The sequence below is a fragment of the Pelobates fuscus genome, chromosome 11 (genome assembly GCF_036172605.1).
Source record: "Pelobates fuscus isolate aPelFus1 chromosome 11, aPelFus1.pri, whole genome shotgun sequence".
Lineage (NCBI taxonomy): Eukaryota > Metazoa > Chordata > Amphibia > Anura > Pelobatidae > Pelobates > Pelobates fuscus.
The window spans coordinates 15,099,294-15,126,023 of record NC_086327.1 but is presented as its reverse complement, the minus strand read 5'-3'; the positions used below and the strand labels follow the sequence as shown (position 1 = coordinate 15,126,023).

Below are 26,730 nucleotides of genomic sequence, written 5' to 3'. Positions count from 1 at the left end.
AACTCACTGAGCAGGGCCCTCAATCCCTCTGTAACTGTCACTATACCTCACTCCCTCTAGCATGTAAACTCGCTGAGCAGGGCCCTCAATCCCTCTGTTACTGTGTCACTATACCCCACTCCCTCTATCATGTAAACTCACTGAGCATGGCCTCAATCCCTCTGTTACTGTGTCACTATACCCCCCTCCCTCTAGCATGTAAACTCACTGAGCAGGGTCCTCAATACCTCTGTTACAGTGCCACTATACCCCACTCCCTCTAACATGTAAACTCACTGAGCAGGGTCCTCAGTCCCTCTGTTACTGTGTCACTATACCCCACTCCCTCTAACATGTAAACTCACTGAGCAGGCCCTCAATCCCTATGTTACTGTGTCACTATATCCCACTCCCTCTAACATGTAAACTCACTGAGCAGGGCCTTCAATCCCTCTGTTACTGTGTCACTATACCCCACTCCCTCTAACATGTAAGCTCACTGAGCAGGGCTCTCAATCCCTCTGTTACTGTGTCACTTTACCCCACTCCCTCTAAAATGTAAACTCACTGAGCAAGGCCCTCAATCCCTCTGTTACTATGTCACTATACCCCACTCCCTCTAACATGTAAACTCACTGAGCAGGGCTCTCAATCCCTCTGTTACTGTGTCACTATACCCCACTACCTCTAACATGTAAACTCACTGAGCAGGGCCTCAATCCCTCTGTTACTGTGTCACTATACCCCCTCCCTCTAGCATGTAAACTCACTGAGCAGGGTCCTCAATCCCTCTGTTACTGTGTCACTATACCCCCCTCCCTCTAGCATGTAAACTCACTGAGCAGGGTCCTCAATCCCTCTGTTACAGTGTCACTATACCCCACTCCCTCTAACATGTAAACTCACTGAGCAGGGCCCTCAATCCCTCTGTTACTGTGTCACTATACCCCAATCCCTCTAACATGTAAACTCACTGAGCAGGCCCTCAATCCTTCTGTTACTGTGTCACTATACCCCACTCCCTCTAACATGTAAACTCACTGAGCAGGGCCTTCAATCCCTCTGTTACTTTCACTATACCCCACTCCCTCTAACATGTAAACTCACTGAGCAGGGCACTCAATCCCTCTGTTACTGTGTCACTATACCCCACACCCTCTAACATGTAAACTCACTGAGCAGGGCCCTCAATCCCTCTGTTACTGTGTCACTATACCCCACTCCCTCTATCATGTAAACTCACTGAGCATGGCCTGAATCCCTCTGTTACAGTGTCACTATACCCCACTCCTTCTAACATGTAAACTCACTGAGCAGGCCCTCAATCCCTCTGTTACTGTGTCACTATACCCCCTCCCTCTAGCATGTAAACTCACTGAGCAGGGTCCTCAATCCCTCTGTTACAGTGCCACTATACCCCACTCCCTCTAACATGTAAACTCACTGAGCAAGGTCCTCAATCCCTCTGTTACTGTGTCACTATACCCCACTCCCTCTAACATGTAAACTCACTGAGCAGGGTCCTCAATCCCTCTGTTACTGTGTCACTATACCCCAATCCCTCTAACATGTAAACTCACTGAGCAGGCCCTCAATCCCTATGTTACTGTGTCACTATACCCCACTCCCTCTAACATGTAAACTCACTGAGCAGGGCCTTCAATCCCTCTGTTACTGTCACCATACCCCACTCCCTCTAACATGTAAACTAACTGAGCAGGGCCCTCAATCCCTCTGTTACTGTGTCACTTTACCCCACACCCTCTAACATGTAAACTCACTGAGCAGGGCCTCAATCCCTCTGTTACTGTGTCACCATACCCCACTCCCTCTAACATGTAAACTCACTGAGCAGGGTCCTCAATCCCTCTGTTACTGTGTCACTATACCCCACTCCCTCTAACATGTAAACTAACTGAGCAGGGCCCTCAATCCCTCTGTTACTGTGTCACTATACCCCACACCCTCTAACATGTAAACTCACTGAGCAGGGCCCTCAATCCCTCTGTTACTGTGTCACTATACCCCACTCCCTCTAACATGTAAACTCACTGAGCAGGGCTCTCAATCCCTCTGTTACTGTGTCACTATACCCCACTACCTCTAACATGTAAACTCACTGAGCAGGCCCTCAATCCCTCTGTTACTGTGTCACTATACCCCCCTCCCTCTAGCATGTAAACTCACTGAGCAGGGTCCTCAATCCCTCTGTTACAGTGTCACTATACCCCACTCCCTCTAACATGTAAACTCACTGAGCAGGGCCATCAATCCCTCTGTTACTGTGTCACTATACCCCAATCCCTCTAACATGTAAACTCACTGAGCAGGCCCTCAATCCCTCTCTTACTGTGTCACTATACCCCACTCCCTCTAACATGTAAACTCACTGAGCAGGGCCTTCAATCCCTCTGTTACTGTCACTATACCCCACTCCCTCTAACATGCAAATTCACTGAGCAGGGCACTCAATCCCTCTGTTACTGTGTCACTATACCCCACACCCTCTATCATGTAAACTCACTGAGCATGGCCTCAATCCCTCTGTTACAGTGTCACTATACCCCACTCCCTCTAACATGTAAACTCACTGAGCAGGCCCTCAATCCCTCTGTTACTGTGTCACTATACCCCCCTCCCTCTAGCATGTAAACTCACTGAGCAGGGTCCTCAATCCCTCTGTTACAGTGTCACTATACCCCACTCCCTCTAACATGTAAACTCACTGAGCAGGGCCTTCAATCCCTCTGTTACTGTCACTATACCCCACTCCCTCTAACATGTAAACTCACTGAGCAGGGCACTCAATCCCTCTGTTACTGTGTCACTATACCCCACACCCTCTAACATGTAAACTCACTGAGCAAGGCCCTCAATCCCTCTGTTACTGTGTCACTATACCCCACTCCCTCTATCATGTAAACTCACTGAGCATGGCCTCAATCCCTCTGTTACAGTGTCACTATAGCCCACTCCCTCTAACATGTAAACTCACTGAGCAGGCCCTCAATGCCTCTGTTACTGTGTCACTATACCCCCCTCCCTCTAGCATGTAAACTCACTGAGCAGGGTCCTCAATCCCTCTGTTACAGTGCCACTATTCCCCACTCCCTCTAACATGTAAACTCACTGAGCAGGGTCCTCAATCCCTCTGTTACTGTGTCACTATACCCCACTCCCTCTAACATGTAAACTCACTGAGCAGGGTCCTCAATCCCTCTGTTACTGTGTCACTATACCCCAATCCCTCTAACATGTAAACTCACTGAGCAGGCCCTCAATCCCTATGTTACTGTGTCACTATACCCCACTCCCTCTAACATGTAAACTCACTGAGCAGGGCCTTCAATCCTTCTGTTACTGTCACCATACCCCACTCCCTCTAACATGTAAACTAACTGAGCAGGGCCCTCAATCCCTCTGTTACTGTGTCACTATACCCCACACCCTCTAACATGTAAACTCACTGAGCAGGGCCTCAATCCCTCCGTTACTTTGTCACCATACCCCACTCCCTCTAACATGTAAACTCACTGAGCAGGGCCCTCAATCCCTCTGTTACTGTGTCACTATACCCCACTCCCTCTAACATGCAAACTCACTGAGCAGGGCTCTCAATCCCTCTGTTACTGTGTCACTATACCCCACTACCTCTAACATGTAAACTCACTGAGCAGGCCCTCAATCCCTCTGTTACTGTGTCACTATACCCCCCTCCCTCTAGCATGTAAACTCACTGAGCAGGGTCCTCAATCCCTCTGTTACAGTGTCACTATACCCCACTCCCTCTAACATGTAAACTCACTGAGCAGGGCCATCAATCCCTCTGTTACTGTGTCACTATACCCCACTCCCTCTAACATGTAAACTCACTGAGCAGGGCCTTCAATCCCTCTGTTACTGTCACTATACCCCACTCCCTCTAACATGTAAACTCACTGAGCAGGGCACTCAATCCCTCTGTTACTGTGTCACTATACCCCACACCCTCTATCATGTAAACTCACTGAGCATGGCCTCAATCCCTCTGTTACAGTGTCACTATACCCCACTCTCCTAACATGTAAACTCACTGAGCAGGCCCTCAATCCCTCTGTTACTGTGTCACTATACCCCCCTCCCTCTAGCATGTAAACTCACTGATCAGGGTCCTCAATCCCTCTGTTACAGTGTCACTATACCCCACTCACTCTAACATGTAAACTCACTGAGCAGGGTCCTCAATCCCTCTGTTACAGTGTCACTATACCCCACTCCCTCTAACATGTAAACTCACTGAGCAGGGTCCTCAATCCCTCTGTTACTGTGTCACTATACCCCAATCCCTCTAACATGTAAACTCACTGAGCAGGCCCTCAATCCCTATGTTACTGTGTCACTATACCCCACTCCCTCTAACATGTAAACTCACTGAGCAGGGCCTTCAATCCCTCTGTTACTGTCACCATACCCCACTCCCTCTAACATGTAAACTAACTGAGCAGGGCCCTCAATCCCTCTGTTACTGTGTCACTATACCCCACACCCTCTAACATGTAAACTCACTGAACAGGCCCTTAATCCCTCTGTTACTGTGTCACTATACCCCACTCCCTCTAACATGTAAACTCACTGAGCAGGGCCTCAATCCCTCTGTTACTGTGTCACCATACCCCACTCCCTCTAACATGTAAACTCACTGAGCAGGCCCTCCAGCTCTCTGTTACTGTGTCACTATACCCCACTCCCTCTAACATGTAAACTCACTGAGCAGGCCCTCAATCCCTCTGTTACTGTTTCACTATACCCCACTCCCTCTAACATGTAAACTCACTGAGCAGGGCCCTCAATCCCTCTGTTACTGTCACTATACCCCACTCCCTCTAACATGCAAGCTCATTGAGCAGTGCCACAATCCCTCTGTTTCTGTGCGTCAAACTTGTCTTGTTACAATTACATGTTTGTTAGTCCACTCATTGTAAAGCGCTACGGAATCTGTTGGCGCTATATAAATATAAATATAATATTAATAATAATTGCCTTTGTGTGATAATGTGCGTATGATTTCACATAGCAGCACTGAGGATGCCAAGTAGACATAATTTTTAATCTACATATTTTCTGGCAAACTTTCGCAGAGTTTCTATTTTTTTAGCATATGACTGTCTTTTAATTGTAATAAATGTCCTTCAACAGAAAGAAAACGCCTTTGAAACTGGAATAGGATGTGAACAGTCCTAGACAGGAGACAGGAGAAGAGGCATTATAAAAATTACTTTTTGTCCTTGAATACATGATGATTGGGGCTTAGAAATATTCTGCAGCTCTATTCCCAGCCAAAGCAGTATAGAGCATTTATTAAATTATTATTATACTTTATTTATAGAGCTCCGACAAATTCCGCAGCATTGTCTATAGGTACAGCTGGCACAAGTACAAAGACAAAGGTGCAATACATCACAAGTACAAAGACAAAGGTGCAATACATCTGAGACAATTAAAATGAATATGTATTCCTTGATATAGCAGACAGTGGAGTGGTTATAGACTGTAATTTCCAGGAGTCTTTCCTTCATACTGAGGTTACTGATGTTGATACAGCGTGGCTTTAATTATAATACAATTGATGCCTTTAGCTACCTCTGCTATTTTACAATGTCTGCCTCTCCTTCTTCTTCTCTTTATTCTTCTTGTCAAACTATACTTGGACTTGCTTCCCACTAACCACAACCCCATCACTACATCAATCGATAGATACTTTAACCCCTTAAGGACACATGACATGTGTGACATGTCATGATTCCCTTTTATTCCAGAAGTTTGGTCCTTAAGGGGTTAATCAATCAAAACATTCTGCCATTTCTGCATACATTTGTCATCAATTACCTCACAATTCCTTCCTTTCTACGTTAATCTCTCAATAAATGCAATCTATTTTACATCCCATCAATTCATCCAATCATTCCTCAATAGATCCTCTCCTTACCTGATCCATCCACCCATCAATCCATATATCCATCCATCCACCCATCCATAAAGCCATCCATCCTTTCTTTATTCCATCCATCCATCCTTCCATCCTTTCTTTATTCCACCCATCCATCCATCCAACCTTTCATCTGTCCATCTGTCAATCCGACCTTTATTCCATCTGTTCATGCTGTCTTGCCTCATCCTATTTCTATCTTTCCTTGAACCTATCCATCTAACATCTATCCATCCACCTCACCTTTTCATCAGTTAATTAATCAATCAATCAATCAATCAATCAATCCTCACCTTCATTCTACCCTCCACTCCACCCCATCCACATCATTTTATATATATATATATATATTCAATCCATCTATTATCATCCATCCATCATTCATCCATCCATCCATCCATCCATCATCTGTCCATTCACAATCCATCCATCTGTCCATCACCCATCCATCCACCCATCATCTATCCATTCATCATCCATCCATCCATCATCCATTCGTCTATCATCCATCAATCCATCCATCCATCCATCCGTCCATCATCCATCCATCCATCATCCATCAATCCATCTATCTATCATTCATCACCCACTCATCCATCATCCATCCATCCGTCCATCATCCATCATCCATCCGTCCATCATTTATCCATCCATGATCCATCCTTCCATCCATCCATCCATCCATCACCTATCCATCCATCCGTCCATCATCCATCAATTCATCATCCATCCATCCATCCATCATCCATCCATCCATCCATTCATCCATCATCTATCCATCCATCATCCATCCGTCCATCATCTATCCATCCATCATCCATCCATCATCTATCCATCCATCATCTATCCATCCATCATCCATCCGTCCATTCATCCATCCATCATCATCTATCAATCCTTAATCCATCATCCATCATCCATCCATCATCCATCCATCTTTGCACACATCTTACTTTCACACATGAGCATGTATTCTCACTCATTGTTCTTTAAATCCACACTTCTAACTGTTCCTCTATCAACCTCTCCTATTTCCATTTCCCTCTCTTCACCCATAAATCTCTCCATCCTTTATTACTTGTGATTACTGATTAATTGAAAAAATGAAAATGACGCTGATTTTTATCTGTAAAAATAGGATGTGTGTAAAGATCAAACCTGCCCATTAGACAAATCACAAGTACTTTGCTCTTCTTTCATGTCATTTCTGCAGGTATTATGTCATAAGTAGCTATTTTTATATGGAACATTGAGATAACAATGCTTGTTTGGTCATAAAACAGTGACCCACAGGAAACTGGCTGCAGATTCCCAGCTCTGTATGCTTTACCCATGTTCTCGCTCAATGCATTGTTTGTAAATAGACTCAGCTCATATCACTCTTGAAAGCAATACGGCTTCTCATAACCCTTTCAGTACCAGTAAGTGTCAGGTTATCTTTCTGTCTATCTTTCTGTCTACCTGTCTGTCTAAGTGTCTTTTTGCCTGCCTGTCTGTTTATAGATCTGTCTGTCTGTGTGTCCGTCTGTCTGTCTAACTAGGAAACAATCCCTGTTATGGTCAGTTTGCTCAGAACCCTCCTTTCCTGACTTTTAGAAGGAAAAAATGATATTTGACCTACAAAGGCAGTTGTCTAGGAAGGATGTTGGTGTAATTTACGGTCACTCCTCAAAGACAGAGCAGTAAAGAATAAGGTGAAAAGCAACACTGGAGTAAAGAGAATCCTTAGTGTGTTTTAAAAGAATAATGCAAGCACCACGACCACTTCAGTGTTTTGAAGTGGTTATGGTGCTTGAAGTCCGTATGTGTAGAGTTTCAGTTTGAAGCACTGCATGTACAGAGATATAGCACACTGCCTTTAGGCTCCTCGGACAGCGTCGTTAGCCAGTCCAGAATAAGAGTTATGGGCTGGCTATTGTTAATTGTGTACTAATTAATATATTCAGGGGCATAGCATAGGTACAGTAAGCGGATAGAAGAGGGTGCCAAAACTTTTGAAAAAGGCCTTTGTCGCTGAGTCGCTGAAACGCCTCTCATGTGAGAAACAACCTCGAGAAGGTGCAAACACTTTGGTACATACAGTGTTTCTGTATTCTTTTATTTGCTCTGTTTTATTTATATTTTCTTATCTATTCCTTTTCCTCTGCATGTATCTTTTTATACACACTTTCATCAAATGCATAGTTTTGTTATTTTGAAAATACATTAATTGAATTTACAATAACGTTTATCTTTTATTATAAAAAGTGTGCAGTTGGTGTTCTTTTCGATTTTTTTTATTGCTAATTTTGTGCATAAAACGCACCTGTCATCAGCACACACAGCATGCTTGCAGAAACCGACCAATAGTGGCCAACCTTACACTTCCTGCCTCCAAAGCCCACCCATGAGCCTGTCCAATAGGCCAGCCCACCCCCTGCAGTGAGGGGAGGGAAATCAATGAACGAGCATCGTAGATAAGGTTTATTCTCCATTTGTGTAATTTTTATTTTCTTGGGGGGGTGGGGGGGAAATTTTATATTGATGCAATGCTGCATCTTATTTAAACTCAATGCTAGTGGAGAGGGGTTAAACCCTTTCACAACGATGCCAGCTTCCACTTATAAAGTCCCTTTTGGGTTATGCTTATTGTGTTTCTTAGTTAAACTTTTCCTTAAGTGGGAAAACTGTGAAAGCCAAGTTAATAATGGCACATTATTAGTACTAATGGGATATTTGGACAACAAACACCATTCACATTACAGCCTCGGGACACAGCCTAAAGAAACTGTGTTAAATTGCTTATTGCAAAGCAAGAGCAGTATTTTATTCTACTTACAGATTCATGTCATGTTAAGTAAATATTTCTTATATGATTGCTCAATTTAGCTATTTAAGAACTAGTGGGTATTGGAGAGGAACACCCCTAAATGCTGATCACCACAAGTTATTCATAGTCCTTGGAAAATCTCTAAACAGAGGACCAAGATCATCTTCATATCCTTAGGCGGGGATTGTACGGTCCAAACACATAGACCTCGATCTGACCATAAGCTCCAGAAATTTGCAAGTGTATTTTCTTCTCTTTTTATACTCAACAGTAAGTTAAATACTACACTATATTCTGTTTCTATACTCTTTTTTTTCCATGTTGCCCCACACTGCTCTGACTTGGATTTGAGGATATTTTGAAGGAGTTGCATCCCTGCTCCCCTCTTCTGCGTTATGTAGGGTTTACTTACGGCTAGATAGAAGAAACTCTGGTTTGGGAAGCTTGAGCTGCGTTGCTCACAATCTGGCATTCAGAGACCCAGCATGAATTGTCGAGGTTATTCATACCCACCATTCATTATGTCCTATTTGTACTGGATCATTAAAGGACATATTATTATAACGACATAGACCACACGTCCAGGTCATAACTCGGATCTGTGTAGTGTAGTTTTATATCATTCTGGCAAACTGTTTTTATATCATTTTATACACTCTATTAATAAATTTAGTAGTGACCTTATATGAAGCCATTGGTGTATTTGTGCAAGTTTAATGTCTCCTTCTCAAATGATTTGTAGATCTTTATTTATGTACAGATCGGCGTTGCTCTTAAAATTTGTTGCCTGACACCCAGTATTGTATATAAGCGTTGCAATTAACATTTAAAAAAAATATATATATATTATTTCTTCAAAATTTCAGACCCTTCTGCTTGACTTCTTGACTTACAACAGCTAAGCAATTCTGGTGCAAAATGCTGAATTCATAGCAATCATCAATTTCTATGTAACTTCTTTTTGTGAAGAATACTGTTTTACTGATGATCTTCAATCGTTCTTGTATTTCCAATATTTGACATTTTAGCAGTTGTCATCTTTCATCCATGTGTTGTTTTTAATACACAACAGTTTAATTGAAAATATATATTTATTTAATATAAAAGGTTACACATATAAACTTTTTCAATACACACTGATATTAGATAAAAAATTAAAACTTTTCTGCAATTACCGCTAATTGCGGCCATTTTACAGGTCATTTTGATGTGGCTGATGCTGGCACAAACAAAGCTAAAAGAAAGTCTATTGCCCAAGAATTGCCTAATTTCTTCCTCTGCTCATAGCTTTTGTATGAAAATGAGAGTTATCAGCCTGGGCGTTCGATAAATTGAGTTTAAAGGGACACTATAGTCACCAGAACAACAACAGCTTATTGAATTTGTTCTGGTGAGTAGAATCATTACCTTCAGGCTTTTTGCTGTAAACACTGTCTTTTCAGAGAAAATGCAGTGTTTACATTACAGCCTAGTGATAACTTCACTGCCCCCTCCTCAGATGGCTGTTAGAGATCCTTCCTGGGTCATGGCTGCCTAAAATGCATCCAAACATTCAGTATCTCCTCCCTCTGCATGCAGACACTGAACTTTCCTCATAGAGATTCATTGATTCAATTCATCTCTATGAGGAGATGCTGATTGGCCAGGGCTGTGTTTGAATCATGCTGGCTCTGCCCCTGATCTGCCTCTTTGTCAGTCTCAGCCAATCCTATGGAGAAGCACTGTGATTGGATCAGGCCACCACTTCTGATGATGTCAGCAGACTGCTTGTTTTTTTTTTAAAGGCAAACCGCATGCAGCTCTACAGCTTCTGGTTTGAATACAGTAAGATTTTGCTATATTTATGGAGGCATGATGGGCCCAGGGGGGCTAGATGGTGGTGTTAACACTATAGGGTCAGGAATACATGTTTGTGTTCCTGACCCTATAGTGATCCTATAACTACAAAAACACCTGAATTCAGAGCGGTGAGCACAGCGTCAATGCGTCAATGCGTCAATGCGTCAAAAGTCAGGCTGGCAGTACTGCGTCAAGGATTAGCCAATAGTCCGAGCTTTGTATATAGAACCCAAAATATGTTATTTACAAAGACTAGTAGTGGATCAGAGTTCAGTGAAACTTTCCTCTTGTTTTCCTTGGGTACTTTTTCCATGATTAGAACTTTACTCCCAAAATGATCAGCCAATGTTATACTGCCTTACACGACTTCTTCTGCTCATATGAATGTAATGATAAAGATAAGCAAAATGCAGATAGGACATTATACATATGTGAAGTAAAAGAGGATATAGGTTAGGTACACTTATTGTCTCTCCTGTTCCGCGCTAGCGAGTTCTAAAAATATGGAGCTCTACAAAACAAACACAATGCGAAATCTGCTCCCATCTTGTTATCATAGTCCAGTGCTACCTAGATAGTTAATGTACATTAAAAATAAACGCAACTCATCAGAATAGAATCTACAGGGTTCTAAGAAAAGAGAACGTTTTGAGCAAAATCGTTTTTACCCATTAGTTCCAATTCAGATAGTCCTTTATTCCATTACAACCTAGTAGTTATTTGAACTGATTTTGGCTTCTCTAAACACGTTCATTATAACCTGTCACCTTCACAAATCAGCTATTCTGATGACATGTCCCAAAAAGGGCACACTTAGCTACAAGTGATACCCGTCATGAATTCATAATTGTAAAGTTATAAAATGACAAATAGAACATCACAGGCTATCACAGAGAGTCTAACTGTTTGGTGAGCCCTTATCCTCAAATACAGTTGCTGGAGAGTTACGGGATAATTTCTGGATTACAGGATTCCCAAAATAGTTTAAAAAAATAGTAAATCTGTACTCGTAATGGTGATTATCACTTGAGACTTTCCACATATATTTGCTGGTTGTGCTACTCATAGAACACAGTTTGACTTCATTGTTTGAGCATTGCGTATTCCACCCCTGGGTCTGGTTGATGGACTGAACCTCCTTTGGGCAGGTTGGTGATCGTGGAATAGTGAAGTTCCTCTTTGCTGTTGGTGGGATTGTTGGATGATTTGACATTCTCATATTCATTTAACTAGAAATACAAGTTAGAAATATGTTTAATGTACTAATGCTGGCAGCAAGTGAATACAAATCGCATATTTTTAAAATTACAAAAGAAAACGTAGAACATTATTAAACATTATTGGGTTCTGACTATTCTTGGGGAACTGTAGATTACTTTGTGACCTTCTGATGAACTTATATGGAATTAATCATGATGTACTCATGGATATACATAGCTGTTTACTGAGTTGTATTGCTGTGGTTTTCTGGAATACTCTTATAGACAATGCATAGCATAGTAAGTTTTATTGCTGTGAATATCTGTGATAAATTCATATATCACACAATAACGTGGATTTTACCACTATGTAACAGTGATGAATGTGGACACTCATCTAATACTATAATATGTATTGCTGTGAAGCTCTGTGATTCACTAACTACATATCATTTTTAATTTTATTGCTATGGATCTCTGTGACAGACTCACCACACATTTTTTAGTTTTATTGCTGTGGAGCTTTGTAAAACTCTGATACATGCTGCACATTACCATGACATTTATTGCTGTGAAGTTTTATGGTACTCTCATGTGCACCACATATGTGATACACTCATACACAACAACTATTCATTCATTTGAGTTTAATATTGTGAGACTTGTGTTATAAGGTCATGGATGCAAAAATCTCAAAGGAGGGGAGAAAATAGGCAAGGAAGATTTGTGTCCCAAAAAGTGATAGTTTCTTTTAAAAATAGGAAGTGAGTGTGTGACTTGCATAGGAGAACTATGTTCTTAATATTAATGTGTTATTCCATCAAACAGATAGAAATACTAAATGTGTCTTGTGAGATGAGTTTCAAAGACTCAAAATGACGGGGTTGTGGCCTACAGAAGAGCTGTACAGACCTGTGTTAGTGGAGCTCCGCTCGGTCCCCACAATATAACAAACCTGGACGCAATCAAAGGGATTTCCCGAGACCACAAATACTCGTACCCACAGGAGACACGATGGGGTGCAGGAATAAGAAAAATCAGCGCCCAGAAACACACCAGGTGCAAGATATTAGGCTCTCCTTCGATAGGCCTATGCTGCCAGTGCCTCCAAAGATGGTGCCAGTGGCCCTAGCTGAGTCGAAAGCCTCAGAGGACTCCCAGGAAGAAGAGAGATCTCTTGCCTCACCTGAGCCTGGGAAAGCATAACAGTCCTCAGAATCTGATGAGCACTTCTACCCATCGGTGAAAGGGGACATAAAAAGGCTATTAATATACCTTAGGCAAGTCTGGAAGGAGGACATTCCGGAAGTACAAACAGAGGTGGGTGTGATATACAAAAAAGTCAAAGCAGTGGAAAAGAGGGAGGAAGCCCGAGATGGGTTAATCCATGAAAATACAACCAAAATAACAGAACTTACCTCACAGGTACAAAAGCTAAGCCGAGTGGTGACCTCGTTAGAAATGCGCCGTAGGCGACGAAATGTATGCATCAGGGGCAGAGTCTGTCAGCGAGGAGAAGTTGCTGCAGTTCACCAGAAACCTTATTGCCTCTATGGGTGTCAAAGGAAATATAGACCACCCACAGATCACCTCAACATTTCGCATGCGCAAGTCTTCAGCAACGCCCAGTGGAGCCCCCAAAGACATGATCATCACCACTAGAGACATAGCGGTGCGAGCCGCAATTGTGAATCGTTCCAGAGCAACGGGGAACATAGAATATGGTGGCTACACTCTAGCGATTTACACTGACATCCCATTCATGGTACTGGCGGAGAAGAAGAGACTAGCCCCGGTGGCCAGGCGGGTGATAGACGGATACATTAAATACCGCTGGGGAGTGGAGGGTTCACTCCTGGTGACACTTGGGGAAGACCACCTCACTCTGACCTCAGAGGACCCAGAGGCTTTCCTGAAGAGATTGGGCCTGCTGTCAGTGCCACAGACAGAGGCACCCTCTCCACAGAATTCCGGCAACCCCGTAATGCAAAAAACATTGCTGCTGACCACATCCAGAGGAGACACTAACCACCGGTGGCGACCGGACTCAGGTGTCTAATACCGTGGTCCTTATGTCGTTAGAGTGCCCATACATTAGTCACCCTCTCCCCACACTACCTATGGGCCACACCTTAACACTTTTTCCTTCCCTTTCCAAAGACACGCAGCCATACAAGTTAACAACAGCCATGAATGTCCCACAGTTTTACCCATGCCCGCAGATATATGTGTTTACCATAGAATCAAAAGGTTTCAACAAACAACCTTACTTCAATGGTTTGAATCGGTCTAGCAGAATACCATAATTGTTGTAGTTGAAACAATCAGTACATCTTCATTTTGCTGATATCTCCTGTATTTTTATTATCATTATTATTATTACCATTTATATAGAGCCAACATATTCCGTAGTGCTTTACAATATTGTGGGGGGAGGGGGGGAGTGGGGGGGGGGGCTTTAACTATAAATAGGACAATTACAAGAAAACTTACAGGAACGATAGGTTGAAGAGGACCGTGCTCAAACGATCTTACAGTCGATAGGAGGTGGTGTATAAAACACATTATAGCAGGAAATAACAATCCTAAAATAAATAAAGTGGGAGTGAAGTAGAGCTGAAGGAGAGAGTAGAGTGCTGCCTTTTAGAGAGCAAGAGACAGGTATGTGAGGTAAAGGTTACTCGGGGAGGCCATAAGCTTTGTATCTGGTTTAAGGCACTTCTTAAATGATTGAAGACTAGGGGAGAGTCTTATGGTGTTAGGCAGGTTATTCCATAGGAACTGCAAGCGTGAGTTGGCCGTACGGGTGCAAGCAGTGGACAGGAGAAGATCACGGGCAGAGCGGAGAGACAGAGAAGGGACATGACTATGGATCTGTGAAGAGATATAAGAGGGGCTAAAATTGTTCAATGCTTTATAGGTATGGGTTAGCACTTTGAATTGACTCCTATAGGATACAGGAAGCCAATGTAAGGACTGACAGAGGGGTGAGGTGTGAGAGGATCGACTAGAGAGGAAAATCAGTCTGGCGGCAGCATTCATTACAGACTGTAGCGGGGCAATACAGCTTTTGAGAAGACCAATCAGGAGAGGGTTACAATAATCCATGCAGGAAATTACTAGAGCATTGTCAGGATCGGGACAGGGATCCAACACGCAGAGTACAAACAGGTGGTAGGTATGTATACCGGACCTTAGAATGGCCGGACTTAACGTAAGGAGTAAGTAGAGAATGGTCTAAGAACAAGCCGAGGTCGAGGGAACGAGAGGACAGGTAAGCGAGAGACAAGCCGAGTCAAAGGGTAACAGAGGTAAGCAGGGTAGTACAAACAAGCCGGGTCAGAACCAAAGAGATAACTAGAATACAAGAGCACTGAGTGACTAGACAGGCTAGAACCACGACAGGGCAATGAGCAGATGCCGAAAGCCTTACTTTATACCTTGATTCTAAAGGGTAATCACGCCCCCGACGAGTCCTGATTAGTGCTCGGGACTTGACTGACAGGTCGACCCGGGTTGGCGTCATGACGTCGACTACTGGGCGTCGCGTCATATAAGGAAGTGGATCCCTCGCGGTCGGCTTGTAAATGGCCGAGAGGACCGCGAGGAACGGAAGAAACAACCCCTCTGGGAGGATAAACGTCTAAGTCTCTCACCTCCTCTGAGGTAGAGACTACAGGTACCCTGACAGTACCCCCCCTCTCAGAAACGCCCACCGGGCGGAAGGAACCGGGACGAGATGGAAAACGGGAGTGAAAAGCCCTGCGGAGGCGAGGAGCATGTATATCCTCCTGAGGTACCCAAGTCCTCTCCTCAGGACCATATCCCTTCCAGTCAATAAGATATTGTAACTTCCCCCGGGAGATTCGAGAATTGATGATGGAGTTGATTTCATACTCCTCCTGACCCTCAACCTGAACAGAGCGAGGAGAGGATATAGTGGAGGAAAATCTGTTACAGACTAACGGTTTCAGTAAGGAAACATGAAAGGAGTTAGGAATGCGTAAGGCAGCTGGAAGAGCTAGGCGATACGCAACTGGGTTAATTCGAGTTAGAACCCTGTAAGGACCAATGTAACGAGGAGCGAATTTCATAGAAGGAACCTTTAAACGAATGTTTCTTGTACTCAACCATACCCTATCACCTGGAACAAAAACCGGAGCCGCCCTTCTGTGCTTATCAGCGTGTTTCTTGAACAACATGGAATTATGTAGGAGAATTTGTCGAGTCTGGTCCCACAACTTCCTCAAATTGGCAACATGAACATCAACCGACGGTACCCCTTGGGAAGGAGAAACCGAGGGAAGAATGGAAGGATGAAAGCCATAATTCATGAAGAAGGGGCTGGAACGAGTAGAATCACAAACGAGATTATTGTGTGCAAACTCCGCCCAAGGAATCAAACCGACCCAATCGTCCTGGTGTTCAGAAACAAAACAACGCAAATATTGTTCAATCTTTTGATTAGTACGTTCAGCAGCTCCGTTAGACTGAGGGTGATAGGCAGAAGAAAAATTCAATTTGATGCCTAGTTGAGAACAGAAGGATCTCCAAAAACGTGAAACAAATTGGGAACCTCTATCGGAAACAATTTCGGAAGGTATCCCATGTAAGCGAAAAATCTCTCTCGCGAATATCTCCGCCAATTCAGGAGTAGTCGAGAGTTTAGTTAAGGGCACGAAATGAGCCATCTTGGTAAACCTATCAACCACCGTGAGGATCACAGTCTGCTTTTTAGAAACAGGCAAATCTACAATGAAGTCCATAGCCAAACAGGACCATGGTCTCTCTGGAATGTTCAAGGGCTGTAACAAACCACATGGAAGCGTATGAGGTTGCTTAGTCTTCATACAGACCTCACATGCTCCGATGAAATCCCTAATATCCCTCCGTAAAGAAGGCCACCAGAAATCTTTAGAGATCAAGGAACATGTCTTGCGAATACCCGGATGCCCAGCCGCCTTACTGTTGTGAAAACACTGTAAGAGTTCCAGTTGGAGTTCAGGAGGAACGAAATGCCTTGCCCCAGGAGTCTGTCTAGGCGCCAGATGCTGCAACTTCATGATCTGACCAAGCAACGGAGAGTGAATCTTAAGACTCGTGTTGGCGATAATATTGCACCTGGGTACTATAGAAGACAAAACCGGCTCCGATATCGCAGAAGGTTCATATTGTCGAGACAAAGCATCGGCTTTAGAATTCTTAGAACCAGGTCTATAAGTGAGCACGTAATTGAAATGCGTGAGGAATGAATAAAGACCAACGAGCTTGCCTGGAGGACAAGCGCTTGGCCTCCCCAATATAGGACAGGTTCTTGTGGTCTGTCAAAATAGTAACAGGATGTAAGGTGCCCTCCAATAAATGTCTCCACTCCTTTAAAGCCATGATAACTGCTAGTAGTTCCCTGTCACCAATGTCATATCTGCTCTCAGGACCTGATAGTTTCTTGGAAAAAAAACCACATGGATGTAAGGGCTTATCCACACCTAACCTTTGGGACAGGATAGCACCTATACCTGTCTCTGAGGCGTCTACCTCGAGTAGGAAAGGCAGAGTCGTATCAGGGTGAACTAAAATTGGTGCAGAAGCAAACAGTTCCTTGAGTGTTTTGAAGGCAAGAAGGGCTTCAGTAGACCAGTTCTTAGTGTCAGCCCCCTGTCTGGTCATATTGGTAATAGGAGCTATAATTGAAGAGTAACCCTTAATGAAGCGCCTATAATAGTTGGAGAATCCAATAAACCTCTGAATGGCCTTGAGACCCCTGGGTAAAGGCCAATCCAAAATGGACTGGAACTTATCCGGGTCCATCTTAAACCCTTCCCCAGAAATCACATAACCAAGAAAGTTTATCTGGGATTGGTCAAAGCTGCATTTCTCCAATTTGCAGTACAAGCCATGTTGAAGAAGCTTGCGCAATACCCTTCTGACTTGTCTGTGGTGAGTCTCAATCTCTCTAGAGTGTATAAGTATATCATCCAGATATACAATAACGCAGTCATGTTGAAATTCCCTAAGAACTTCATTGATCAGGTCCTGAAATACTGCCGGTGCATTACAGAGACCAAAAGGCATTACTGTGTATTCATAGTGCCCATAACGGGTATTGAACGCCGTCATCCACTCGTGTCCCTGCTGAATTCTCACCAAGTTATACGCCCCTCTGAGATCTAACTTGGTGAAAATCTTGGAGCCTTTTAGACGATCAAAGAGCTCGGTAATCAAAGGAATTGGGTAGGCATTTCTAATGGTTATTTTGTTCAAACCTCGATAATCAATGCAAGGTCTTAATGTACCATCCTTCTTTTTAACAAAAAAAAACCCAGCCCCGGCAGGAGAGGAGGATCTCCTAATGAATCCTTTTTCAAGGTTCTCACGAATATACTCCTCTAAGACTAAGTTCTCTTTAGTGGACAAAGGATATACATTACCCCTGGGGGGCATAGTACCAGGTAGTAGATTAATCTTACAATCAAAAGACCTGTGTGGAGGTAAAGTATCAGCATTCTTTTTGTCAAATACTGCCTTTAAATCCAGGTACAGGGGCGGTATTTGTGCCTCTGTAGAGTAGGTAGAATTAATCGGCGTGTTAACTGCGCAAAGCGGTGACACTGTCCGTAAGCACCTGTCCTGACAACCCTGACCCCATGAGATTATCTCCCCTAATTCCCAATCAATAATAGGGTTATGTTTTTTTAACCAAGGATACCCCAGGACTATGGGAACAGAAGGAGAAGAAATAAGCAATAAAGATATGTCTTCCTCGTGTAAGATACCAACAATTAATTTAACGGGTATGGTTTCACGGAAAATAACAGGCTCAACTAAAGGTCTACCATCTATGGCCTCAACGGCCAAGGGTGTCTCCCTTAACTGTGATGGGATAGCGTGTTTGGTAACAAAAACTTGGTCGATAAAGCTCTCAGCAGCTCCGGAATCAATCAATGCCATAGTTTCTAGTACTCCCTTCTCCCAAGTTAAAGAAACGGGTAGCAGAAGCCTGTGATCTTTATAATTAAGATTAGAGGACAAAATAGAAACACCCAAGGCCTGTCCTCTAGAGAAACTTAGGTGCGAGCGTTTCCCGAGCGATTAGGACAATTTAGGCGTAAATGACCTCTGACTCCACAGTACATACACAACCCCTCCCTTCTCCTGTACTGTCTCTCCTCTTCTGAGAGGCGAGTATTGCCTATCTGCATAGGTTCTGGAAAAAGTGAGGTTGTGGATTCAGAACTTTGAAATGAAGGAGCTAGTTTAAGGGAAGGTCTACGGTTTCTCTCTCGAGTGTTCTGCCTCTCTCTTAAACGTTCGTCAATGCGAGAAATAAAAGAAATTAAATCCTCCAAATTTTCAGTAAGCTCTCTAGTAGCAACCTCGTCAAGGATTAAGTCTGATAACCCGTTTAAAAATACATCTATATAAGCCTGTTCATTCCACTTAACCTCTGCCGCCAAGGACCTGAACTCTAGTGCATAATCCACAAGTGTTCGGTTATCTTGTCTAAGGCGCAACAGTAATCTAGCTGCATTGACCTTTCTACCTGGAGGGTCAAAAGTTCTTCTGAAAGCAGCTACAAAGGCATTATAATTATATACTAACGGATTATCATTTTCCCACAATGGATTGGCCCATCTCAAAGCTTTCTCAACAAGTAATGTGATAATAAATCCAACCTTCGCCCTATCTGTAGGATAGGAGCGGGGTTGTAATTCGAAATGGATACCTATTTGCAGGGGAGGGCTGGCAGCCTTAGGCCTGGGGGGCAAAACCAGTCAAGTGGCCCATTGCACCACCAAATCAGTTCACCATCCATGCCCACCTTTTTCTGGTTTTATAACGGATATTGATGTTATGCTAATCAGTAGCTCTTTGCCATTCCCGCTCCTTCACGGCTCTGACTTTCAATGTTGTCAGAGCACAGGCTGAGAATCTCTGAGCCTGTGCTCTGACTCACTAACTGAGCGCTGGAACCACGAGGGAGAGGATATGATCTGACTGCACCTACTGCTGGTGCGCACCAGTGGACCACCAGCGAATCGTTTAAATTAAATATGCTGGTGTACCCAACTTGTGAGCTGTGTTGGCCGCCGGGCGCCTCTGTTGTCATGGCACCCTGCGTGACCGCACAGCTTGCCCACCCCAACGGCTGGCCCTGCTGACACACACTGATGTTACTACTTAGACATCCCTCAATATTAATACAGAGATGAGAATAAACACCAATAAACTGTGGAAACAGAGCTGATCCCCCCAAATTTATAAAGGTTTGCTTAGAGGATTTATTCAAGATTAAATCATGCCTCCTCCTCTCTCGCCCATGCGCTGATCTGTAGGCTGGGAGGAAGTGAAGAGTAATCACAGTCTCCCAGCACAACGCCACCTGTGGCTGCATGGGGAACAGCTGTTTAATGTAATGCTTGCAGGACGGCCAGCTGCCGCAGAACCTCTTTGTTTCCGTCTCTGCAAAGGGCTCCAGGCACTGCTTGTTGTGAGTGTGAGCCACTGTAAATTAGGGGCAGAGGGCACTTGCACTGCGGTCAAGACGGGTCTGGGCAGGAGGAGAGTGCAGTGCAATCAGTGCACTCCCCTCCTGTGGGTCACCAGTAGACTGGTGCACCTGCCCAGGATCAGAGCCGGTGCAAGGATTTTTGCCGCCCTAGACAAAATATAAATTTGCCGCCCCCCCATGTGACATCACAATGCCCCACCCATATGATCTGCCATATGAACTAACACCAGTGCTGCACACAGTGTGTGTTTACATTAAAAAGCCTGCAGGGACCAGCTATAGACACCACAACCACTTCATTAAGCTATAGTGTCCCTTTAATGTGAGGTAAATTATAGATTAGTGTCACTAATAATATACTAGATTGCCTACTTACAATTAGATGAGGATGATGATGGGCTGCAGTTTGGCTCCACTGGTCTGGTGTAGAACAGGACCTCTGGAGGCTGTTTGCAACTGTGGTCACAAAATTCAACGTTCTGGGAGAATTGGAAGCAGCTCCATTTTTTGGGGGCCTCTTACACAGCTCAAGGTCTGGGCCCCAGTGCCTGACGGTGAGTATGCCCATAAGGCCCACTCATAAGTCCACTTATATGTTCCACCCACCCATGAGCTCGCTCACAGGGAGTGGAGTATGTAGGGGATGTGTTATGTGTTATCTAATATGTGTGCTTATGGTATGTAGTGTATAGGGATACCAGTTTGTGCAGGTGATGCAGTGTGTTTGTGTGTAGTGGAAGCAGTGTGTATTTGTGTATGAGGGATGTATTATGCGTTTTTGGTTGTGTGTGAGGGATGCATTGTGTGAATCTGTGTTTGTATGCATAAGGGATGCAAGGTGTGTGTCTGTATGTGTGTGCATTGAGTGTAAGAGATGCATTGTGTTTCTGTGTGTATGTAAGAAAAACAGTGTGTGTGTTTGCATGTGTGTGTAAAGGTTTGCATTGTATGTTTCTGTGTATGTGTGCAAATTATGCATTGTCTTTGTGTGTAAGGGTTGCATTGTGTGTGTGTAATGGATGCATTGTGTGTTTCTCTGTGTGTAAGGGAAGCATGTTCTGTTTCTGTGTATGTATAGGGATGCATTGTGTGTGTGTGTGTGTGCGCGTAGTGTTAAAGAGCTCCCTGTCTTGCCCCCTGTCCTATAGAGCTGTCCCTTAGAGCTCTCCCCTGCCCCTTAGTGGTCTCTCCTCTCCCCCACCCTCCCCTAGCGGTCTCTTCTCACACTCACCCACCCTCCCTGGGCTCTTCTCATCCCCCCTCCACCCTCCCTGTGTTCTTCTCACTCCTCCCTCTGTATGTTCTCACCCCCCTGTGTTCTTCTTACCCCCCCTCCTCCCTGTGTTCTTCTTACTCCCCCCCTTGTTCTTCTTACCCCCTTCTTCTTATTACTTCCCCCTTCTTCTTCTTACCCCCTTCTTCTTCTTAACCCTCCTACTTCTTCTTACCCCTTCCTTCTTCTTCTTACCCCCCTTCTTCTTCTTACCCCCCTCTTCTTCTTACTCCCCCCTCTTCTTCTTACCCCCTTCTTCTAATTACTCCCCACTCTTGTTCTTACTCCCCCCTTCTTCTTCTTACCCCCCTCTTTTTCTTATCTCCCCTCCTTCTTACTTCCCCCTCTTATTATCCCCCCTCCCCTCTTCTTACTCCCTCTCTTCCCTCTTCTTACTCCCTCTCTTCCCTCTTCTTACTCCCCCCCTCCCCTCTTCTTACTCTCCCCCCCTCCCGTCTTCTTACTCTCCCCCCTCCCGTCTTCTTACTCTCCCCCCTCCCCTCTTCTTACTCTCCTCCCCTCCCCTCTTCTTACTCTCCCCCCTCCCCTCTTCTTACTCTCCCCCCCTCCCCTCTTCTTACTCTCCCCCCCTCCCCTCTTTTTACTCTCCCCCCCTCCCCTCGTTTTACTCTCCCCCTCCCCTCTTTTTACTCTCCCCCTCCCCTCTTTTTACTCTCCCCCCTCCCCTCTTTTTACTCTCCCCCCTCCCCTCTTTTTACTCTTCCCCCCCTCTTTTTACTCTCCCCCCCTCTTTTTACTCTCCCCCTCCCCTCTTTTTACTCTCCCCCCTCCCCTCTTTTTACTCTCCCCCCCCTCCCCTCTTTTTACTCTTCTTACCCCTTCCCCTGTAGGTGGCCGAGCTGCACTCCAGTCCGCGGTCCCGGCCGGAGTGATAGGAAGGTGCTCAGTGTGCACCTTCCTGTCAGTCTGGCCGGGTACAGGAAACAGAAACTCCTGTTCCGCGCGGAACAGGAGCTTCTGTTTCCTGTACCCGGCCGGACTGACAGGAAGTGCACACTTAGTGTGCACCTTCCCATCACTCCGGCCGGGACCGCGGACTGGAGTGCAGCTCGGCCACCTACAGGGGAGGGGAGAAGCAGCTGCAGCCGTCTGAGCGCTCTTTACAGAGCGCTCGGCGGCTGCAGCATTTAAAGGGCCGGCCCGCCGTGGCCGGTCCTAAAAGAATTTCGGGCGGCCTGGGGGGCAATTGCCTCCCTGCCCCCCGGCCCAGCCCGCCCCTGCCTATTTGGTTTAAGAAACCACGACACTTCTCTGGAGAACCACCATAACGTACAGGTGGAGTGATACGGGCAGAAGCACCTACAGTGGCTACCTCTAGACCTGAACTCACAGGAGAGATAGAAGTATTACGCATCTCCTCTGGTTGATTACTAGAACGAGATAGTAACGCCTGTAGTGCTAGAGCCATCTGGTCCATTCTGTGATCCATGGCGTCGAACCTAGAGTCAGAAGGACCAACCTGAGTGTTTGTACCTGCAGGATCCATTGGCCCTGTCGTAATGTCAGGATCGGGACAGGGATCCAACACGCAGAGTACAAACAGGTGGTAGGTACGTATACCGGACCTTAGAATGGCCGGACTTAACGTAAGGAGTAAGTAGAGAATGGTCTAAGAACAAGCCGAGGTCGAGGGAACGAGAGGACAGGTAAGCGAGAGACAAGCCGAGTCAAAGGGTAACAGAGGTAAGCAGGGTAGTACAAACAAGCCGGGTCAGAACCAAAGAGATAACTAGAATACAAGAGCACTGAGTGACTAGACAGGCTAGAACCACGACAGGGCAATGAGCAGATGCCGAAAGCCTTACTTTATACCTTGATTCTAAAGGCTAATCACGCCCCCGACGAGTCCTGATTAGTGCTCGGGACTTGACTGACAGGTCGACCCGGGTTGGCGTCATGACGTCGACTACTGGGCGTCGCGTCATATAAGGAAGTGGATCCCTCGCGGTCGGCTTGTAAATGGCCGAGAGGACCGCGAGGAACGGAAGAAACAACCCCTCTGGAAGGATAAACGTCTAAGTCTCTCACCTCCTCTGAGGTAGAGACTACAGGTACCCTGACAAGCATGGACAAGCTCCTTGGTAGCATCTTTCGTAAGAAAGGGACGGATATAAAGTGATTGGCAATTATGGATTTACCTCTGTAGAACAGCGGGGTTTCTTCACTAAGCTGTAAATTGCATTGATATCCTGTGAGTTAGCATTCTTCCTAAATATGACAAAGAAAAAGGTACATTAAATAAAACTACATAATGAGGTATATGATGTATATTTAGAATTATTAAGAAAATAATTTGATCTAACCAGCTAAAATTCATTCCACTCCCACATAAAAAACAGATAGTGATTTCATGGCTCTGTTAGGACAAACATCACTTCACTACTTAGACATACAATATTAAACGACATTGAAGTATTATTTGTCAAGCTTCAATGGGTGAAAACACTGGAATGTTTAAAAAAAAAAAAAGACAGGCCTGTGTACAAAAAGATTTGAAAGAACAGGAGAGTGTAAACTGGTACAAGAGGCAAACAAAATTAAATAATAGTACAATATTATGTAACGTTAATATTAGCAATAAAGCCAATGAGAATTATGATTTGAAAGGTTGATGGCAAATAAGCTTATGTAAAAGTTAAAACAAAGGTTGATGTTCCAATGATGTTTTACCTTAAAAATAAAAGTCTTAGTAACAGTTACCTGGGCACTTGGTAATCTCCCTCATCAGAGGAAGCAAACTGAATGCTGGCATAGTTGATCTGGTCTTCAGAGATGTCTATGGATGGACACTGTCTAACTCCACCTTCGGGTGTTTCATTATGTGACTATAGAGAAAAATGAAACAATAAGCATTAAAGGGTCTTTCTTGCCAAAGACACTGCTGGAACCACACTTTTATTTAAAGAGCATATGAAAGAAAAAGGTTTTGGGAACCCTGTCCCTTTCTCAGGGTTCACCAACCTAACACTAGTGTCATCAGCTCCAGATTCCAGAGCCCTTGTTCCCAGTCAAAGTTTCGCAATATGCTCCCCAAGCTCTCTTCTCTTATATCTCTGTTCGCCCATCGTACTGAGCAGAAAAGTGAATTAATCAATAAGAAGATTTGGGCACCAGTGATTGGCTGAGGGCATGATTAAAAGTGCATACCAGCCTCTGATTTGGACTGGAAACCAGAAATGCCAATTTCCTACCACAAATAGGCAGGTAAACAGGAAGGCTAATAAAAGATACAAAGTATACAAATATTTGGATGTGTGTATTTGGCAGTTTGTGTGTGACTGTGTACATGTCTGGGAGTGTGTGTCTCTGTGTGTACATGTGGCTGACTGTATGTATCTCTGTGTGTTTCTGGCTGTGTATGTCTATTTCTGTGTTTATATCCATGTATTTGATTGGTGTGAAGTGAGCAGACCATGTTTTTTAAAGGGATCTGACATTTCTGATGGTAGCAACATATTGTATTAAATATAAATTCATCACACTTTGATCTTTATTTCATTAAATTATTATAAGAACTAATCTATTAATTTTCACAATTTTTGATAAACCTTCTTTATAAACCCCTCTGTTGTTTTGCGCCATCTTACCTCTCTGCCCTTTTTACTACCAATTCCACTAATTCTTACGAACATGGACACTTTGCAATTATTTTTACCTTTTTAAGGACAAAGAATGAAGAGTCACTTATATCATCTGAAGTCTGCCTTTTGCATTTATTCCTGAAAGAGAAAAATGATGCATTATTTATAAAAATGTTTTTAATTCTAATTATAGATATTCATTCTCATGGACTCCCCCACCCCCAAAAATAATAAAGGAAAAAACAAAAACAGCATGTTATCATGCTAAAAAAAAAAATACATAGGCTTTTCAAGAAATGTAAGAGTTATCTCTGACATTACATTTATTTAGAATCTATTTATTGCACATAGTCATTTAAAAAACAATACTTAGAGCAACTGGATGAATTTCCTCAATCACAATAATGTGCCATAAAAAGGACTCCTTAATCTTCTCAAGGCTCAGGAGGGATGGGAGAGACAGATCAACCCAACTACCTCAGCCTGTCACTGGCCCCCAAGGAAACCACCCTCCAGCATAAGGTATGAAACTGGAGGGTGGCTATAAAAGTGGACATTTTTGCCAGCATGTGTATGTATCAGTGTGTATGTGACTGTCTTTCTATTTGGATGTCTATCACTGTGTGTGTCTGTATATCAGTGTTTATCTGTATGTCTGTCAGTGTGTGTCTATGTATCTTTAAGTCTGTCTGTGTGTGTCTCCGTATCCATATGTGTCTGTGTATCTTTATGTCTGTCTGTGAGTGTCTCTGGATCCGTATGTGCCTGTGCATCTGTATGTCAGTCGTGTTTATGTGTATCTTTATGTCTGTCAGTGTGTGTGTCTCTGTATCAATGTGTGTCTGTGTATCTGTATGTCAGTCCTTGTGTTTCTGTGTATCTTTATGTCTGTCAGTGTGTGTGTGTCTCTGTATCAATGTGTGTCTGTGTATCTGTATGTTAGTGTGTGTTTAAAGGGATACTATAGGCACCCTGTCTTCCTTAGTCCTGCAATGTAAATCATTTTAGTTCTAGAGAAACTGGAATGATTACATTGCAGGACTAAGACTGCCTTTAGTGGTTTTCAATTAGACAGCCACTAGAGGCACTTCTTACTTGCTGGGCAATGTTTGGTTGCCTAACTAATGCTGGACGTCCTCAGCAACAGTTAAATGCTTTCTTATGCGGAGGTCCTAATACGTTTGCAGCGCTAGCTGTGCATGTGCATTAGCCCCAGCCCCCTGTCCCCCGTCGGATGACGTCGAAGGAGGCGGAGCACAGACCCAGCACCGAGTGACATTGGCGCTAGAATCTGGTGAGTACAGAAAGGGTTTATTAACCGTTTCTAATCCAGGGAAGGCAGTGGTGGTGGTGGTGGTGGGGGGGGGGGGGAGAGGTCTCCCTTTAAACAACCCACCAGGTGTCTTTCCAAACTCTGGGTTTTATGTTTAAGAAAGCAGTGACTAAGTTACAACAATGCATTTGTTGTAACTTTTATATACAATTTGAATAGTAGTCATTCTTACCTTTATTTTCTATGATGCCCAGAATCTATAGCAAGTCGTATACATTCAAT

General features: G+C 44.0%; 1 protein-coding gene across 1 annotated transcript in view; it reads right to left on the bottom strand.

Moving 5' to 3' along the window:
* Positions 1–10,541: 10,541 nt before the first annotated feature.
* Positions 10,542–26,730, bottom strand: part of CD22 (CD22 molecule) — a 39,121-nt gene continuing 22,932 nt past the window's right edge. Inside the window, exons 10-13 of the mRNA XM_063436097.1 lie at positions 25,250–25,313; positions 24,295–24,419; positions 23,733–23,802; positions 10,542–11,821 (exon numbers count right to left, since the gene is read on the bottom strand). Coding sequence (XP_063292167.1) covers positions 11,675–11,821; positions 23,733–23,802; positions 24,295–24,419; positions 25,250–25,313 — 406 coding nt within the window. The 3' untranslated portion in view covers positions 10,542–11,674. The remainder of the gene's footprint in view (positions 11,822–23,732; positions 23,803–24,294; positions 24,420–25,249; positions 25,314–26,730) is intronic.